General features: G+C 38.7%; 1 protein-coding gene across 2 annotated transcripts in view; it reads right to left on the minus strand.

Annotated features, from left to right (window-relative positions):
- The window catches only part of GLDC (glycine decarboxylase), a 47,157-nt gene that overhangs the window by 25,686 nt on the left and 819 nt on the right, over nt 1-20,652 (minus strand). Inside the window, exons 1-6 of one of the 2 annotated variants that reach the window (XM_065046074.1) lie at nt 19,751-19,942; nt 12,909-13,044; nt 4,282-4,446; nt 1,489-1,566; nt 645-792; nt 191-387 (exon numbers count right to left, since the gene is read on the minus strand). In XM_065046074.1, the coding sequence (XP_064902146.1) occupies nt 191-387; nt 645-792; nt 1,489-1,566; nt 4,282-4,446; nt 12,909-12,973 (653 nt within the window). In that variant the 5' untranslated portion in view covers nt 12,974-13,044; nt 19,751-19,942. Of the gene's footprint in view, nt 1-190; nt 388-644; nt 793-1,488; nt 1,567-4,281; nt 4,447-12,908; nt 13,045-19,750; nt 19,943-20,652 lie in introns of those variants that run through there. The other variant, XM_065046073.1, reaches the window with a different exon arrangement.

The following is a 20,652-nucleotide window of genomic DNA, read 5'->3' on the forward strand; positions in this document are numbered from 1 at the left end:
CATTCCACACAAATGCAGTTCTTTAAGCTTGCTTCCTAAAACTGGAAGGCAACATTTATTCTTTGAGTTTTACAGAAAAAAAGGTGTTTGGTACAACACCATGGTCATCTGTTCATAAAGGATGCCCAAGATGGTTGAAATGCATTTTATTTAGGTTTTCCCTGTAGTTAACAGTGAAGGGAGCCCTTACCTTGTAACGCCCACCATTCTGCCAGGCATCATTCTCACTAGATTCTCCTTGACAGCAAAGAATGCCGCGTGGGGTCCCCCATAGTAGAGTGGCACACCAAACCTCTGGGAATTACCCAGGACAACATCTACCCCAAACTCTCCAGGAGGCTTCAGAATACAGAGAGCCAGAAGATCAGTAGCACAGCAGGCAAGACTCTGAGAACAGAAGTGCACAGAGCAGTCAGCGTCTTCTGAAGGAATGGTGTTTGCATGGAAGCTAAGCTGGAGCAAGATATGGCTTGAAGCAGTTCCATATCACTTGCACAGAGCTGAGGTGCAATGGCTGTAATGGTTATCAATTGCATGGAGCTGAAAAGTAATACTTTAGACAGTGTCTCATGTAATACTTAGTCTCTATTAACTATGGCTGTTTGATGCATCAGACTGAAACCTGTGAGACCAATGGAATTTACCCCATTCTGATGAGCTCTTTCAACAAGTTCAGAGAAGTCTTCCACCTTCCCTTCAGTGTCTGGATACTGAAATAATACTCCACTGACATCCTTTCCACTGAAATCCATCTCATGGGGTAACTTGAGTTCAGTAATAACACCTGTATAACTGTAAAACAAAAACATGCAGAAGACAACATATTCAAACCACTGCCTGTCTTGCAGTGACACTTGATATGATGTTTTCATAGCCTTATACATGACATCTTTCTTTAACATACAGAGACTTCAATCTGCTTTGCACACTAAACATTGAGAAAGTTTAATGTCACTGTATATAGTACAGAAGAATAATTATATTTTATATTGTCATGAGAGATATGGAACAAAGCAGAGCAGAAGATGCATAAGCTACTTGATGGCAACATTTGCTGCTTTAGCATGTTTGACAACCAAGTCACATTCTTAGAAAATGGCTCATTTAAACTGTAAACTTAAAATGGATTTAGCTTTCATTAAAAGAGAAGTTTTGCTGTTTAGTATAATACATTTTCTAGTTAAAAAGTTACCAGACTGACTGAATTCAATAACCAAATGTATATATTTGTGCAAACAACTTAAGGGGAAGATTAAATATTTTCTTTTTATCAGACATGTAGTCTCTTTTAAAAAAATCTTTAATTACTTTGCAATTGTATTTGAATTAAAAAGCAGAAGCAATGCCAAATGTTAACAGATTTCTGCTTTTATTTTGCAAAGAATGCATAATCCTATATTCCAAAAACATTAGGTATATGGTGAAGACAGATGAAAAATGATCCAATGTAAGCGAAAAGATATGGTGGAAAATGGAGAGAAACTTTACTTTGCTCTAGTTTGGACCACTGCTATAGTTTGAGGGTGGCATCGGGAATCTACATAGAACTTCCTTCTTTTGTTGTGTCTGTTAAAAACAAAAGGAAAAAAGAAGGGTTACATACAAATAATATATTGTTTTCCATGGAAACAAAATGAATTTGCTTTCTACACATGAGTTTACCTAAATTAAAAGGCAGTTGTAAATTTCGGTTATCATAACTAAAGACTGAATGAAGGTTCTGGACCTTTTAAAATAAGAAAATTCATTTCAGACACGTAAATGAGATCCATACGTGACAAAAATTAAAAGAGACTACGAAACAGAACAAGAAGCCAACTTAAGAAGCTGCAGGAATGCCTCCACACACACATACTCTTTGAAAGGAATGCAGCTGTGTTCTTTACTGCAGATTTTCAGTGTTGCCCTGGATAACCAAATATGAGCCATCACAGTAGTAAAATGGAGACTAAGACAACAGCCTAGTTCTGTTAATCATGATTATGTGTCAGACTGATGCTTTGAACAACTGAATAGTTACAACACAGTCTCTGTGACCTTCAATAATCTCTCAGATTTCACTTTATTTGCAGATCCTGTTCAAATGCTCTCACAATAGAGATCCCTGAAAGTAAATTTGTATATTTCAGTAACAGTTTCACATTTAGCAACCTAAGACCGACATGCTTCACTGTCTTTCAAAGCTCCTTTTAACTGCTAGTGGAAAAAAACAATTCATGTCTTCTGTGTTCATGGACACAAAAGGTTCATGACACAGACTGTTAGGCTTTGCAACAAAAGCTCCCCTGCACCCCCACAGAGAGGCAATGGCAAGTGAGGGAACCAAAATAACACCCTGTCCCTGCTGCTTCCAGGGCCATCACAGGAGATACCAGCCCACCAGTGACCCGTCTCCACAGCACAGAGGAGCACAAGGGCCGCAAGGCATGTGGGAACTCAGATTAATTAACCACCCCTGACAGACACACTGTCTGGGTCCCCCTGGAAAGAAGACATTATGGGATGCAGGAAAAAGGCATTTTGGGATTGCAAGGGCTTATTATGAGATGTTTAGAGGAAAAGGGATACAGTTAAGTGGTTCTGGGAGGACCAAGTGTAAGAAAATACAGTCGTAAGGGGATAAACAGGACAAGTCATATATGAATAGTTGCTGGTTGATACATTTGAATCCAACTAGTGCAGTCTGTCCTCTCTTGTTCTTAAATTCCTTTCTGACTATTTTCATGGCTGAGGGGCTCTGTATTTGGGGTGTGGTGTGCATGGCTGTCTGTGTGCCAGAAACTGGAGTCATGCCACAGAGCATCCACATGTCTGAGTCCTTGGTGCAGCAACTGGAGTGACTGGAGTGAGTGGACTTCAGTGCCACCTACTGGAGCAGCACCTCAGCCACAGAGGCCCCTGTGTCTGTGTTGGCAGCAGCTGGAACAGGTAAGACTCTCTCCAGTAGGTTAGTGGGAGCCCAGAAATGGACACAGAACTCCAGGAGTGGCCTCAGCAGCGCTGAGGAGAGGGCAAGGATCACCTCCATTAACCTCCTAGCAGCACTCCTCCTAATGCAGGCCAGGATATCATTCACCTTCTTTACCACCAGAGCACACTGCTGGCTTGTGTTCAACTTGGTGTCCTCCAGGACTCAAAGGCCTTTCCTGCAAAGCTGCTTTCCAGCTTGTCAGCCCCCATCATGTACCTCATATGCCTGGGTTTGTTCCCCCCCAGGTGCAGAACTTTGCACTTCCCCTTAATGACCTTCATGAGGTTCCTGTCAGCCCATTTTTCCAGCCTGAAATGACCCTTTGGATAGCAGCATGACCCTCTACTGTTACAGCTGCTTCTCTCAGTTTTGCGTCATCAGCAAGCTTGCTGACAATACACTCTGCCCCATCATCCAGATCATTAATTGGACCCTGTGTGGAGCATGGGATGTGCCATTAATAACTGGCCCCCAACTAGACTTCACGTCACTGATCATTGCCCTCTGGGCCCAGCCATTCGGCCAGTTTTCAATCCACCTGACTCACCTCATCCAGCCCATACTTCTTCAGCTTCTCTGTGAGGACTTAAGGCACACCATCAATGTAGACAATACCTACTGTTCTTGCCTCACCTACCAAGCCAGCCACTTCATTGTAGAAAGTTATCAGTTTGGTCAAGCATGACTTCCCTTGTGTGAATCCATGCTGGCGACTCCTGATGACTTTCTTGCCCTTCACATACCTGGAAATGGTTTCCAGGACTAGCAGCTTTTCCACCACCCTCTGGGGGATTGAAGTGAGTCTGACTGCTTGTAGTTCCCTGTATCCTCATTCCTGCCCTTCCTGAAGACAGGAGTGACAACTGCTTTCCTCCAGTGCTGGGGCACCTCTCCCAGTCACCATGATTGTTCAGAGACAATCAAGAGTGGCCTCGCAATGACATCAGACAGCTGCTTCAGCACTCATGGATGCATCACACACTCGTGTATGTCACATTTGTTTAAGTGTTCTCTAACCTGATCCTCCTCCACCAGTGCTAAGTCTGTCTTGCTCTAGAATTCCCCCCTGGTCTCTAGGTCCTTAGGTTTCTTGAGGACTTAGATGTCTGAATTAAACATTTACATCAACACTGGCAGCTTCTCTGGGGGCTCAATAACATGGGCTATAGTTGTGTAGTGATCTGCTCCCAGTGAAAAGGCCACACTCAACTACAACCCACTCACCTATCCATGCTTACAGAACGTGAAATGCTTTTCAAATTCCAAAATTCCTTCCTGACATGATATAACCACACATTTAAACATAGTACCTGTGGCATAACTGCATGGCTTCTGCAGCAGCTGTCCCCTCATCCAGCAAAGATGCATTAGCCACATCCATTCCTGTGATATCGCACACCATAGTTTGGTAATTTAGCAGGCTCTCCAACCTGCCCTGGGAAACCTCAGGTTGGTAAGGAGTATACTGTGTAACCCTGTAAGAAAAGAAGTCTGAGTTTGGATCTAGGAAAACAAATGTGTAAGAGAGTTATGCCAATATGTAACTGAACTGTGTCATAGGAAAATAAACTGTAAAGCATAATTCACTAACATGGAAATTTGTTACAAAACACTTATTTTTAGATGGCTGTAATTTATTACTGTCCTGGAAACCTGAAAATATTTTCTCTTCTGGTATTGACTTGGCTTTTTACAGGAGAAGAATTCTATTTCTCCATTTTGAAAAGAGAAATTACTTTTAAAGCAGAGATGTGAGTGCACCTTGGAGAAGGGGAGGGGAAGTAGGCACTGAGTGTGGGAGAACTGAGTCAGCTGGCAATATCCAAGTGAGAATGCTTAGTTCAATCACATTCAGGTATTGCCATTATCTTTCAATAATGTTTCTGAAGCCCTTTACTTGCAAAGTCTTCTCCACTCTTATGCAAGGAAAGGCACTCAGCATTTCATAGGATCAAGCTCAGAAATATGCAGCTTCTTGTGAAATGGCGGTTTCCATCTATGTTAATGAAGCGAAGTGAGATTGATGTGAGTTTATCTGTTGTCACTTGGAGAACAAAAGAGTAGAGGCAATATAAGCAATTCCTTAGAAAAGGCAACAATCTAAAGGATTCATTTCATTCTAGCAGTCCAGAAAAACAAAGCAGCATGGGTCCAGAGATCAGACTCTCCTCTCACTGCTGGAAATTTGGGTACTGGGTTCCACGGTGGTTCAGGACAGAGCTTGTGCTAGTTTGAGTTCACAGCAGTGGCCAGAAACAAGTGATAAGTGAGAACACTCATAGCCTTTGTTTTCTGTCAATGGAAACAGGGTAGTAAGCCCTAGACTTTTGAAAAATGCTATAGTCTCTAAAGACAGACTGAAGTATTTGGAAGCTCAAGTCATGTAAAGTCAACAGAAGGTCAGCAACAAAGACTTTAAAGAACATGCTGCAAAACCTGTGGTATAGAGCAAGATAAGAGGAGAAATCAAATAGTAATGCAAGAGAGAAGGTAAGAAAAAACTCCTGAAGAAAAGAATGGAAGAGCTAGAAAGAACATAATAAGTAAACTCAAAGTGTAATATATGATCCCAATGTATTTACTGTTGTGCTGGTTTGACTGAAAATGAGTTAATTTCCTTCATGGAGTTAGAAACCTTCCTTTTTCATAGCTAGCACACTCATTATTTGGACTTAGTTTCAGAATAAGAGATAACATCCCAGCACAGAGTTAATGTTTTTAATTGCTCTGGTCTGAGAGCCAAGGACACTCTGAGAGCTCTGCCCAAAGATGTCAGGCATTGAGGAAGGGGGGCATGGATGGTGCAGAGCTGACTGACAACCAGACTGATCAATGAGAATATTCCATCCCATTAGCATCATGCTTCATCCTGTAGGATAGTCGGGTTCTTCCAGTTGCTCTCTTGCTTCTTGGCTTTCTTCGCTCATTTTGTTGGAGCCAGGGGAGTTCTGTTTGGGACATTTAATTTGTCCTTTTGCCATCCAGCCATTTTGCAGAGGCCTCTGGGCCTTTCTGACTTTTTCCTTTTTCCTCTCTCCAGAATCAGCTGCTGGGACCAGGTGCTGCTTCCTGGGACTGGCTGCTCTGTGTGAATGGAGTTCATGAGGAAGTGCACTGAGTATCTTTTATTTAAAATTTTATATTTATATATATACGTGTGTGTGTGTATTTACTAGTAGTGTATTAGTATTTTGTTGTTTTATTAAACTGTGTTTATCTCAATCCAAGTTTCTCCCTTCCCTTTGATTTGCTCCCCTATTTGGGTAGAGGTAGGGAGCAGGGGTGAGTGAGCAGCTATCGTGGTTGTGTTACTAGCTTGGGTTAAACCACAACAGCTGTCTATTTAAATTATACATCTGCTCAAATTTCTCACAAATACTATTCATTACAGTGACAGAAATCAACAGCTATGTATCACATTATATAAATACATATGATTTTCCTGAATATTGAAGGTTTTTATTTTCTCTTAGCCAAGTCTCACAATAAACTACTTATCATCATGTAGTTGACTGCATAGTTCACAAGAAAGCCCATGTCCTGGGCTGCATGTAACATTGCTTATCTCAACATGTATTTTTTTTTTCTTCCATGGCTGTTCAACTCAGCTTTCAGTTTGTCAGATAAACTTTCAATCTGGGACTATACAGATTTGTTTTCTGAATGGTCTCCCTGTCCACTCAGTTCTCACCAATAAAAAGAGTTATTCCCAACTCCTTTGCATGAACAAAGAGTTTCCTTGCTTAATAAGAGAAACCCCTTTGTACTTGAAGTTAACAGTCTTAATTTCTCATTTAATTTCAGCTAAAGGCCTTATTTTGCATTGTAACTTGCAGGAGGAACTAGAATTAGACTAGTAAGAATTAAAGCATTGAGAGTAATTGAAATGCATTAGAGAAAGATTACTCAGTGCAAGGGAAGAAAAATAGAATCAAGAATCATTGGTTAGTACTTGCCAGAATAATCAGTTAGCAAAATTAAATTTTCATTAAAGCTAAGTATACTGGCTTTATTGTTCATCTCAATAAAAACATTGTTTCATTAAACCGTTACTAATTAGGGACTGATGCAAAATAGGAAAGGTAGGGAAAAAATCAGTGGTAGAGAAACAATACTTCACGTTAAACTTGGTTGCAAATTTTGCTAAAGGACACTAAAGTTGTCACTGTTCATGTGGTGCAAAATTCTCTATTTTGTTTCTAAAGACAAAGCATCTTTCTTAAGATGTGAGTAATGTTCACAACTTGTTACTTCATGAGAACCCCCTTTCTTAAGATTTTATCTTACATAATTAGAGATAGACTTTGCAATGAATGCTTGAATGCTTCAAAGCAGACCACTCTAATCAGCTACCCAGAAATCTATTAAAAAAGCCTCAAGAATTTCCACTCGGTTAATGCTCAAATGACTTTTTAAATGAAGTTTTTATATTGTGTAATATAAATAAAGAAAACTATTCTTAAACTGCTAAGTAGCTGCTAATTTGATGGTTCCCTTGAATAACCATGATCCTACCCCACACAGCTGGGATAGTACACTATACTACAAAACAGAATTAACGAAGCTTTGTGATTTTGATGCTATGCGTTTGAATGGTAAAACCAAACCAATTTAGGAGAGGATGGAAAAAATTCAACTGCGAAATCCTGAATTCCAGCATTACCGCAAATTATGGTGCATGAACTTGAACAGCTGTACTGGTAAAGATACCTTTTATAAGATAAAAACATTTATTTAAACACTTTCAATTATTATTATTATTATTTAGAAGGTTGTTCAGTACTGTTTAAGCACCTAAACCTTCTAATATACTAATTTTACCTCACAATTTCTTCAACTGAAATAGCTGGTTTTAGTTTTCTCTCTCACTTCTGCCTGAATCTACACTACATGTTAAGCAACTTTTTAAAGTAATTTAAAAGCAAAATATTTAAAAGTAATTTCTAAAGTAAACTTTTACAAAAATTGAATATCTAAAAAGTACACTGCCTCTCATTTAAAAACCTCCTCTCTTCTGCTTAGGTTTGTTCAAGTGGCTCTTCTGCACATAATTCAAGTCCAGTACCAAGGACATTAAAATGAAAAGGAAGAACTACTGTCATGGCAAGGAACACAACTATGAACTGCCTCCTGTTCAATCAATCCAGAGAAAAATACAATCTCCACACAGTTTCTGTTCTGACCAGAAGTACTTCTGCAGACAAATGCTCTCAAGCTAATTAAGGCAAACAGGTCATGACATAAAAGAAACCTTCCATGAGAAGCTGAGCCAGTGCCTAACATTCAGGAGTTCAGTAGTAAGTGGCTTCAGTTTTTGTAGCTTTTGTAACTCTCTGCTTTAGTTCAGTGTTTCACGTTTTGCCTTACCCTACTCTCAAAAATATTTGTATGAATACCAATTTAAGATACTGATGAAGGTTTGAAAAGATGCTGAAGTAAGAATGTGTCCCTGGAGCAAAGCAAACCAGCATCAACAGACAGGTACCAAAGCAAGAAGCATCTATGAAAGCATGCTTTCAATCAAAAGCTAGGCCATTCATCAAAAGACCTGGCTTATGAAAGTGCAGAAGCTTTTGTACTTAGGAGTTGGGTTTGTTCTAGGTTTAGCAACAAAACAGACTATACATTAACTGCAAGATTAACAGTTATGGATTCCTCATACTAAGTTAGCTCCTGCTTCCACAGAAAACTCCATTACTGAGCAGCATTCAATTAACTAGTTCTTGATTATTATTTATAAGTGTATAGTCAATAAGATCTAAGACTAAGCCTAATTTACTTCTTAATATACAGTAGGTTCTAGCAAAACAGTTCACCATACATCTTCCTTAGTGATCTTTCCTATACTTTGATTGAATCTCTGGGAAGTTAATGTGTTCATAATCAACACAATACTTTTATCTTGTTATAAATTATGTTCTTGTACTTTTAGACATCTGCAAGACTAATCTCATGCAATGGCAGACCTAGAACTGATTTGTATTTCCAGTCACATGGAGTATTCATTTTGTGATCTGACAATTAATAAGATGAAATGAATTTAAAGTAAAGACAGACCACTGGTAGAATTTAAAACCAACATACATGAGTAATGGAAAAAAAGATAATTCATACACTGACTGTTAAGGTCAAAACTGAACAAACAACAACAACAACAAAACCCACAACAACAAACAGCTGTATTTAAATATGCACATATATAAATATGGCAGTGTAGAAAGACACTATAGGAAAGCTGTACAACTGGGAGTCATCCAGCTGCAGGTAGTTCCATCCAGTCTGTAGGATTCCCAAATGCTGTGTTGTTTTTACAGTTCCCTTGGAACTTTGTGCATCTTTGAAGAGCAGTTAAAAGGGTGTTCCTAAAACAGTATATTACCCACAGATTTGAGAAAGCTGGATAGTCCTATGATAGGGCACATTCATGTGCCAGTTTCCACTTGAAGCATAAATACGGATTTTACTGCCAATTTGTCATGCTTTGTAGATGCTTGTGCATGTTTCTGTATCCTTTCTACAAGGAGATATCAGCTGCATAATGTTTATATCAGATTTTTGGATGATATGCAGTAATTTTCAGAATGCAATGCAAAAGTGCTGAGTGCTACTAGCTAACGAGTTAATAAGGTACACTACCAATGTAAAGATTGCAGGTGTCCTTGGTACAGGTACTTTATTCTTACGTATTTAATGGCTGGGGACAAAGGAATCGAGTGAGCTGTTCTCTGGAGACCTCTGCATCATTCTTTGTTGTATCATGCTGGTGTGATTCTAAAGGCCCTCTTGATTTTCAAGGCCTCATAGTTATTCTTATGTTTTACTTAGTATACTTATATTTAAGCCCACAAATAAATACTACATTGTTTTGACACATATATTAGTAAGAAGCCTATATGTAAGCGGATTTCTTAAGCCAAATTTTCTTCATATCTTCAGTTATTCATTTATGTTCAAGGCAGGGCACAGAATTAATTTGGTATGTCACTAAGGAAAGAGGACAGCACATTGGATGTGAAAAAAAACAATGAATATATTAATATGGGGTACAGCAGAATAAAGACTATGTATCCAAAACAGCAGACAGATGACAGGTATTCATATATTTGAGAGGTCTGTGCTGAAAGTCACGTAACTGGTATTATGCCCCAAAATAAATCCTTCTGCCTGCATTTTAGAGTTGAGATGTTCTAGGGATAAAGTAAATTACACAGTGGCCTGCTATTATTTGTTTGCACCAAACAGGCTACTATTTTGCTAATATCAACTAAGGAGTGTATGGAAAATACTTCTAAGACTTTTACCCATGTTATCAAGGAATTGTTAGTCACAGATTGCTAGGAACAAAGAAGTGTTAGCAGACAGTAACGAAAACCAAAAGGAAATCAAGTATCAAAAATAAAAGATACCTATGCTCTATCTTCTGCAACTAAGTCAAAACCTTAGCATAGGAGATCGGAATTTTAACTGCAGCATTTCAGGTCCACGATAGAAATTACTCTTCTTTTTCTTTAACTTTCAACCAAAGTGCTCTTTGGATAAAAAGTTATCTGAAAAAAATCTACCCCAAGTGTTTTGAAAAAGCTTCTTTCACAAACACAGAAGGAGTTACAATGCGATTCAGACTTTAAAGGATGCCTGTGCTTTTCTAAAGCTATCAGTACAAGAAATTCCTAAATGCTGACATTCCAGACACTTACTGGTGCATAGTTTCAGTCAGATGGTTTTATCTCACAGTAATTAAACTATACAGCTTTTATTGTGAACAGAGATATTATACGTAATTGTCCAAAGGCTTCAAAAAGTTTTGAAACTCCACCAGTGTTGAGTATTTTCTCAACAGAATCTGATATTTGGGAAGACTTTTGTGGTAATCTTCTAAATAAAGCAGTGTGGGTCAGTAGTCTCATTTTCAGCCAAACTTATATTGTGTGCTTAACAGTTTCCTCCTGAAATCTACCCCTTTGCTTCCTACCTCCTGGTAGCAAGCCTGAGTGTCCTAAATTCCATAAAGTCCTTCACTTCTGTGTTCACAGACTTCTATGAACAATCTTTTATAAGCTTCCATTGCATTCCAATGCAAGCCTTGCTCTAACGAATGCCAAGCAACGAGAAACTACGAGTCATGAGAGGCACAATTAAGCATGAACAATAAAACTGCACTTGCAGCATTTCCCTTGGAGCTGCGACGTGAAGTGTGTTGGCATGGAAAGCGTTACACCCCCAGTAGATATAAGGAGAAATTTGGTTACTTAAACAGTTTCCACAAGATCTGTATAGTTAAAAAGTTTGCTTTTGCACACATGCACATACACATACACCTTCTCCTCAACAAACATTTTAACCTTCACTTTTGCCATCTGTAAGCTTAGTTTTGAGCCATCTAGTTTGACTTTTCTGAAGACTCCAAGAACAGATTTCTGGACAGACTCTCCCAGTTTCATTAACACTATATAATTTTTTAGGATTTAAAAATATCCAGGTCATTTTGGTCCATTTACTTTTAAACTGTTCTTATTTTTGCCTCTAGCAAATGATTATTTGTTTTGCGGCACTGTACTGAAATGTTTAGATTGCATATTTTGCAAAAAGTGGGTGGGGATAAGTCCAAATAAATCTTTGTATAGATGTATTGCATAGATTCCTTGAGTCCAAATAGTGCGACATTTGGTCAGTTCAAAGTTTCAAATGCAAACAGAGCAGACAATCTGATAATACATAGACTCAGAGGTCTACAGATACATAGACCCATATATGGCCCAAGGTACTAAAACCGAAAGTACTAAACCCAAAGTACTAAAAATACAGCACCTAAGTAACAATGTTTTCTTACACTGATTAATTTGACCCTTTTTGTTCATCTGGTTGGGTTTTTTCATATGACTATTTAACCTTCACATACTGCTTTTATTAAAATAAAAATTAGGCAGTAATAAAGACAACAGTCATTTTAATACAATACAAAAGAATTAGGTTACTCTCTAGATATAAGGGAATTTCTAAACAAAATCAGACAATGCAGGGTATCAATGGCATTCAGGCTGTTAGAAAGTGAGATTACATTAAATTCAGTTTTCCTGTTGCATAATTTCTGAGTTACAGTTCTTCAGAGAAATGTCAATGTTAAATGAGTGTTTATAATCAAGCCTTATTACCTTTGTCAGGAAAAATCCATCAAGAGACAAAACGCCATTATTATTTGGATCAGTGCTGTTCATAAGATATAAATCAACGTATTTGATTTTTTTTAATTGTATTTATTTTTTTACATTTAAGTAAAACAAACAAATCAAAACCGACAAACAAACAAAAATAATAACACTCAAATTCAAGTCTGTCAGACAAGCTATTCTTTTGCTTGTCCCAAAAAAACTGAAACGTCAGCTGGCTAATGAGAACAAAGTACAATATTCTTCCTCAAGCCTCTTCAGAAATGAATTATCAAGTATTGCTGTCTACCTATTTTCAGGCACCAATAAATTATTTGTTCAAACAAGAACTTACTTTATGGATACACACCAAAACTCTTGAAGGTCTCTGGTTTCAAATAAAACCGAGAAAGAAATAGCAAGTGTATTTACCTTTAAAATGTTCAAGGCTTCTTACTTCCTAATAAGAAAACCATTATTTGAGTATTGCATAGTATTCAGCTGTCTCCACCCAAAACCGTATACACCAGTGCAGGAGGAAGACAGTTTAAATTTAGGCAGAAGTTAGGAAATAATTGCTTCAGGTTAGGAGTTAAGTTTGTATACTTCCTCAAAGCAAACAAATGTTTGTGTTTTAGTAAAATACAATAGGAACTGTGAACAGAAGTCACCACAATCAATGAAATATTTTACAGGAAAAGCACCTTCCAAGTGAAAAGTATTCTCTTTGCCCTCTAACTTCAGAATGAAGTACATACATACTAATTTAAAAAGCAAATGTTGTACATTACCATCCAGCATTCTCCAGCAAATTCCGTGCAATGGGCTGAGGCACTGAGCAGTTGTAATAACCCATGCCTATATAGGACCTCCATATCTTGTTCTTGCTTGCGATGTTGTATAGAGTTTCAAGGATTTCATTTTCACCTAATTGAGGAGAAATAACATCAGAAAACTACAGTTGCATTCAATGCCAACAGTTTTTAACTGAAATGTCTTGTACCTACACCACCGTGTAAAAAAAATACGACACTGGTGATGCAAGTGAAAACAGCAGCAGACTAAGGTTCAAACCAAGAAAAGATAACATAATAACCTGGTAAAATACTCTGGGAAAGTTTAAATTCTGTCAAAATTCTGAAAAAAATAAAAAAACTGAATAATAACAGGGTTTCAAATAACATGGAAACAATAGTAAGAGAAACGGCTGCAGGCAAATGGCTTATGGAGCCCTTTCCATGCTAATACAATGTACATTCTGGGTCTCTTAAACGTGCATTAAAATATATCTCAGAAGGCACCTTTTATTAGCTAAACCTTGCAGAAATAGTACTGGATTAAGCCATACCCATCCACACCTATGATTTAGTGTTTCAAACAGAGCCACATTTGTACAGATGTGGCTTACACCAAGCATCCAATAGTGATTTCTATGTACCAAAGAACCTTATTTTTTTGCATTTTCCCTAAATAGCTGATAAAAATGAACATTTCTTTTAATTCAGTTTCAGTATGCTTCACCAGTTTATCAAAAAAGAAAAAAAAAAAAGTGTGAAAACAGTATTTCTATCTTAAGAAATTCCATTTAAGATTAACTTTTAATAAATGAGTCCGCCAGCCTAGTTTGGAGAGATTACAACAGAACGCTTTTGAAGTGCCCAGACAAAAAGCATTTGCACTCCCTCCCTCCCCCAACTATAGTTTAATCTTTGGTCGTGCTTCTACATACTTCTCAGTGTCCTGAGGGCTGTGTAAAAATCACATTCAGTCAACCTGTTCCTAGTAGTCAATGAATAATGCTACCCATCATCTGCCAAAGGGAAAGATTTACAAAACATTTAAGCACCTGAGGATGCAGAAAGAGAGTCAGTAGGCTAAGGTGACGCAGAGAAATAGTCCTGCCCAACCAAACAGACACGGCTGGAACTAACCCTCCTAGGTAAGGGGAGCAGACGCTTTTTTAATTTCCCCGACAATATGACCTTGGAAACTGCTGCAGTGGGGCAGCTGCACCAAGGTCTGTTCATTCTGCACTGCAACTTGAAAACAAGGCTGTGGAATATAAGGCTACAAATCACCAAAGCAGCATAGCTCAGGCCCTGGATGTCTCAAAACCTATTTTCTCTCTGCAGGTTACTCCAGCAAGAGAGATCAAGTCAAAACAGCTTATGCTCTGGAATGTGTTGGCAAATAATTATGTTTTGAATTGATTTCTTCTGCAGCCATAAACAAGGATATTATAACTTCAGCTCTAATTTCAAAACTGATCTCTCCTTCTCCTTTTACTCAATGTGCTACTATTGCATTCCAGGTATAAAGATTAATTTAAAAAAATATTTCTGGTTTTCAATTAATTTCTTCCACAGCCACATAATACCTCCCACAAAGTTATTTTTTTACTGATCTTCAGTTCTCACTTCAAAGTTCGTTTCTTCTCTGCCTCTTACTCAGTGTTACTATTAGATCTAATGTATAAAGATTAATTTCTTGTTTTCGTAAACTACAGTTTTTTCTGGACACTCAAGAACCGTGTGTTTACTATACCTGAACTCAGCAACACCCAGGGCAAAGTTTCTGAAGTGTCGTCAGCAGCTCCACTCCCCATACTCCTCCCACACAATTTATTCCAGACAGACGCACTTGTCTATTTTAAATGAGAGTTTTAACATTGCAGAGATCATCCTCTACCACTTGCAAACCAAAAGTCTGATGGAAGATATTTTGGGTGTAATTTGACAGGGAGGGTTATATTCTTGCAGAATTCAAACACGCACAATTTTTTAAAATTGTAATGAACCTGCTCCTTCAACTCCACATGCATTTGAAGGCAGAAGCTGGCTATCATTCCACTTGCATGCTAGCCCAATGTCACACACAAAATGCATTAGAAGTACAATTTCCGCGATAAACACATATCACAAATACTGTACCATATGCCAGATAACATTTCCTTTGTTTGTGCAACAGGATGTTTCTTCTAGAGAGTCATCTCTCAGCAAATACAGGTATCTACCACATGAAGATGCTGAACTTGTGCTAGAGCTCCCTGAAGTAACACCATGGTTTCCAAACTGATTCAAGGCACAAAGCAGAAGTCCTAGCAAGACTGTGAGCAGCTTAGGCAGCAATTAAGCTCAAGAGTAGAACAACACCTAGAAGACCTGCACTGATAGATCCCGTGGGCATGAGTCAGAAATGTGTGCTTGTAGCCCATAAGGCAAATTGTATCTTGGGCTTCACCAAAAGGAGCATGGCCAGGAGGCCAAGGGAGGTGATTCTGTCCCTCTGCTCCACTCTGGTGAGACCCCACCCGGAGTCCTGTGTCCAGCTCTGGAGCCCTCAGCACAGGAAAGACATTGACCTGTTGGAGAGGGTCCAGAGGAGGCCACAAAAATGACCAGAGGGCTGGAACAGCTCTGCTGTGAGGACAGGCTGAGAGAGCTGGGGTTGCTCAGCTTGGAAAAGGATCCAGGGAAACCTTATTGTGACTTTCAGTACTTATAAGGGGTCTATAAGAAAGATGGGGACAGACTTTTTAGCAGGGCCTGTTGCATTAGGACAAGGATAATGGTTTTAAACTAAAAGAGGGGAGATTCAGTCCAGACATGAGAAAGAAATTTTTTACGCTGAGCATGGTGAAACACTGGCCCTGGTTGCCCAGAGAGGTGGTAGACGCCCCATCCTGGAGACATCCCAGGCCAGGCTGGACAGGGCTCTGAGCAACCTGATCTAGTTGCAGATGTTCCTGCTCATTGCAGGGGGTTGGACTAGATGACCTTTGAAGGTTCCTTCCGACCTAAACTATTCTATAATCCCAACAGTTAGTATATTTTAACGCATTACATTTTTATGAGCTATCTGTGAAGATATTTTAATGAGCTATTTGTGAAGGGGGTGCTGATCAACAGGTGGCTGAACATGAGCCAGCAGTGTGCACAGGTGGCCAAAAAGGCCAACAATATCCAAGCATGTATCAAGAATACTGTGGCCAGCAGGACTAGGGCAGTGATTATCTCCCTGTACTCAGCACTGGTGAGGCCCCACCTTGAATCCTGTGCTCAGTTTTGAGCCACTCGCTACAGGAAAGACACTGAGGTGCTGGAGAGAGTTCAAAGTAGGGCAAAGAAGCTGGTGAGGGGCCTGGAGCACAAGACTTAAATTGCTGACAGAACTCGAGCTGTTTAGCCTGGAGAAAAGGAGGCTGAGAGGAGACCTTATTGCTGTCTACAGCTACCTGAAAGGAGGTTGTGCCTGTGAGGACATCCTGGTGGTGGGGCTGATTCTCCATCCTTGGGAGTTTCATGTCCTGACTGGGTGAAGCCCTCAGCAGCCCAGGCTGAGCCCACAGCTAAGCCTGCTCTGGGCTGGAGCTGGACACCTCCCCAGCTCCACATCAGCCCAAACAGGATTCTGTGTCTGTGGCAGTAGCTGTATTTCCCACTCCATCAAGCCTAGCTTTTAAGAGTGTAATCCACAATATTATTTGTGAAAGGCGTCTAACACTGTATTGGTCACTCTGTAAATATCTAAAGCTAACATAACAAGAGTGATCTTATGTGTGCTTAAAAATTAATTTTCAAATTCAAAATGAAATTGCTAAGTTTCCAGTTCAGTCAACAAGTGTCACTAAACTCAGAAAATGACACAGACTTTTCCTGCTGCATAAGGCATATACCTCGGAGCACATGTAGTGGAAACTGTATTCTGGTAAATATGTATTTATTTAAAGCTGAAACATAAGACTAGGATTTCAGCAAATTTCAATACATATGGTTGAAAAAATACAGCTTGCAACATCCTGTGTTGGGATACTGGTGAAGAGCAGTTGAATCTGAAGATAGAAACAGTCTTTCTGACAATACAACTGCTTCTGAGCCATATTGCTTCTAAAAACATTCAGACTGGAGACCAAATTAGTTTCTTACACAGATTATACAAACTAATGTTTATAAATTCTAAAATTTGATAAAGTAACGGGGAGTACTTTGGAAAAAAAAAAATACAGCACTGTTTTCAGACTCTTTTTTTTAATTCAAATCCTGAAAAAAAAAAAAGCAGAAATATGTAACGTATATACAAAGCCTACCCATTAAATAAAGATGGACTTACAATAGCAGCATTGCAGGGATAACTATGGCTGATACAGACAGCAGGTTCACAGGCATAAAAGAGGATTATTCTTACAGAAAACAATCTGTTCTTTTACTTCAAATGGGTCAGTCACCACATACATGCTAAAGCACCTTCAATACCGAAAGAAAAGCTGATTGTTAAAGTTTACTTACTGTGACAGTGGGAAAAAAGCTCTGTTAATACCAGTTGATCACAATTAAGTATCAAACAGATGGCTAGCCTTGTTCTAAATATCGACTGAACAGAAGTTACATGCCAAAATAACATTTTCGCTGAATAATATCTGCAGAAAAACTGACTGTAAAAAAGCCCCCCTTCCAGAATCAGTAGAGGTACAGGACTGCAAGTTGTTGTTATGGAAAATCAGACATTTTGCTGTTTCACCCCTACTGGCTTTCAGTGGCATATTCGGGTGGTGTTACAACACTGCCAGTGGGCTCAAGGCCCCAGGCACTTTCTAGATAGCTTTTTAATTTTTTTTATGGTCAGAACAGAGACACAGGTGATACTTCTGTCATATTATGTACTAAAGGACATAACTCATTTCAGAAACCTCTTAGCACAAACTACATCCCTCTTCTCCTCCATCACTGACCAGGTCTGTATGATAAGAAATCTACCAATACAGAAACACTAATAAATATTGAAAAAGCATTTCTAGCATAGATGAACTTTTACCAGAAAAGCTTAAGATCTACCACAATGGTTTTTGCATTCATACATAAGCGAAACAAATGTCCAGTTAAGGCGAGAGGTTTTCCCTCTCAATATATTATGCCCTTTAGGGAAGATATGAAAAATTGATTCTTCCACTGAAGAGCAGGGCTGTTCTAAAATATCTAGGAAAGACAATATGTGCACAAAATGATTGTGGTGCTACTGCAATCAGAGGTTTTATTTATGAGCAGTGGAATATGTGATACCATTTAAAACAGCTCTTTAATATAAGGTGCATCCACAGGAGGATTTTTTCATATTGTTATTGCATACACACAGATGGTTGATTATCTGTCTTTTAGACAACGTGTTACATTACCAAGGGAAGGATCTGTAACGCAAAACAGTCTTTTCTACTGGCACACCTAATGAAAATTTGAAGATATGAATATACATCAAACGTATACACCTGAGACAAGGCCTAAAGGTATAAAACTTAAAAAAAAATCCCAAATATAATTGCAGGGACCTATGGTGTACGCATGGTTTTCTTGAACTGCATATCTGTTTCTATCCATAAGCACTGACTTCAATGAGACTTCAGTGCAAGCTCAACTGCATTTCCTAATACAAAGGAGCAGCTTGAGCACAGCTGATTTGTGGGGTGACTATGATTATGTTTTTTAATTTAAGTTATACAGAAATGTGGAAGTGTTTATTTAAACCACTAGGAGTTGCCATATTAGAAATTTTATAAATGCTTAAGTTGAAAAACATATTTTGAATTGCCTTGCCCTGTTCCTTCATTGCATGTATGAGTTTGGGCATGGCGGGAGCAAAATTGTCTTTGTACAAATACAAAGAATATGTTTAAAACAGAATGCAGTTCTCATGACACTTCCCTAATTTTGCTGTTTCCCTTTAATACAAGGGATATGACAGAGAAATAATATACTATAGCCATCTAAGAAATCCCACACTAGTGATTGGAAAGGCAATTTTATCTCTAACGGAGCATTAACGAGAAAGTAAGTTTTACTCACACTACAGTGTCCTAAGCACAACATATTCAATGTGAAATCGCACAACTTTAAATTGAAGCTTTTAACTTCTCTTTTACAAGCTGTGGAGTTTTATGCTACTAATTCAGTTGAAAACTAGTGGCAAAAATCTACACATTAAATTACAAGTTAGTTCACCCCACTGACTGCAGAAGAAGAAGCAGCGTGCACAAAAACATTTTCTGTACCTCATGCAGCCATCTCTTTTGAAAACTCACTGTTGCAGGCTGTGCAATGTGAGGCTCTGCATTACAGTCACATTCTTTGAAAGTTTACTCTAAGAGAACAAGAACAGCATAGCAAGTGGAATAAAATGCCAGTGAACTAAATACCCTGCTAGCTAATGAGGTCCTGCTGCACAGTATGAACTTGCATACAACAGAACATTACTAAGGCACAGCAATGTAGGAGGCATCAATTTCAAAATTGCTGTGCAAATCAGCATGAGAACACATGCAAGTGCATCAAGATTTTTACTTAGGTTGACATCACCAGCTCAGTTTTCAATAATGTACAATTATTTTAGTGCCCAACTATACTGTATCACTTTTATGCATATTTTAGTAATGTAAAACTTCCTAAGAGTATCATATACTAAATCCGGAAAAACAGAATAAAGCTTTTTAAGAAGTAGTTACTAATGACAGTCTACATTTAATCCCTCTTAAAGACCTAAAAAGCTAAAAAGTTATTTTTCTCCGAGTGTAAGTGAAAATCACTTGTGAGACAGTGAGTACCATGATTAAAATACATTAATCATAGGAAAATATGCCAAGCAATACCTTCAGCAGTCGTACAGAGAGAAGAAGGTTGTTAAATTCCACTTCTCTACCCCACTGTCCCCATTTTAATAGGTAATTACCAAAAACTAAAATATCACTGTACTAATGAAACACTTCAGAAGTAGAAACTTCCAGTCACCACTGTATCCTTCCTGGCTAGGATCTGTCTTTTCAGGCTATAGTTTTCCTGGCTGCTCATTGTGGCGCTGCCTCTCAGGCGTGATGTCATCTTGGAGCAACCAGATTGAACTGGCCGGGAACCTCACCGGAGCTGCAGGCCTGAAGTTTACACTCAAATTACAGCGCATGGGTGAGCAAGGAAAAAAAACCCAGAGAAAGGGATCAGATTTTCTACAAATCGGGCAATGGATCTTGACAAAAATATGAAGTGAATAAGGATGTAGTCGACTCCACTATCTGAAAGGCCATTGAGCTTTGTTAGTTTCAGCTAAATTGTTAAATTAGGTGCATTTTAAAGCGTTTCTTTTATTCATGGGATTTCTAGCATGATGTTCGCAGATACCTATTGAGAGTGCAGTTACGCAGACAGAAATCTTGTGCTGTGATTGCTAACTTTTAAAAATGTTAATGTCTAAAAACTTATGAAATCACATCAAGTTTTCTATAGCAATTTGCTAAATTATTGTAGTGTCACAATTGCTGGCTCAGATGTTTTGTACTCCAGCAGGTTTACCTACCTCCCTCGATCAGACAAATTCAAAATGCTAGCCATACATCCACTGTGTATCCATCATACGGTGGCACAGGTTTTCCATTTTATTCGAATATGCAGGTTATTACGGGCAGGGGGAGAGGGGACAACAAAGAAATCCTGAAGAAACGTAACAGCCAACAAAAGACATCTGCACACTTCAAGCTACAGTCTACAGCAAGGGGACGAT

This window comes from Columba livia, chromosome Z, assembly GCF_036013475.1.
Source record: "Columba livia isolate bColLiv1 breed racing homer chromosome Z, bColLiv1.pat.W.v2, whole genome shotgun sequence".
NCBI classification, from domain to species: Eukaryota; Metazoa; Chordata; class Aves; order Columbiformes; family Columbidae; genus Columba; species Columba livia.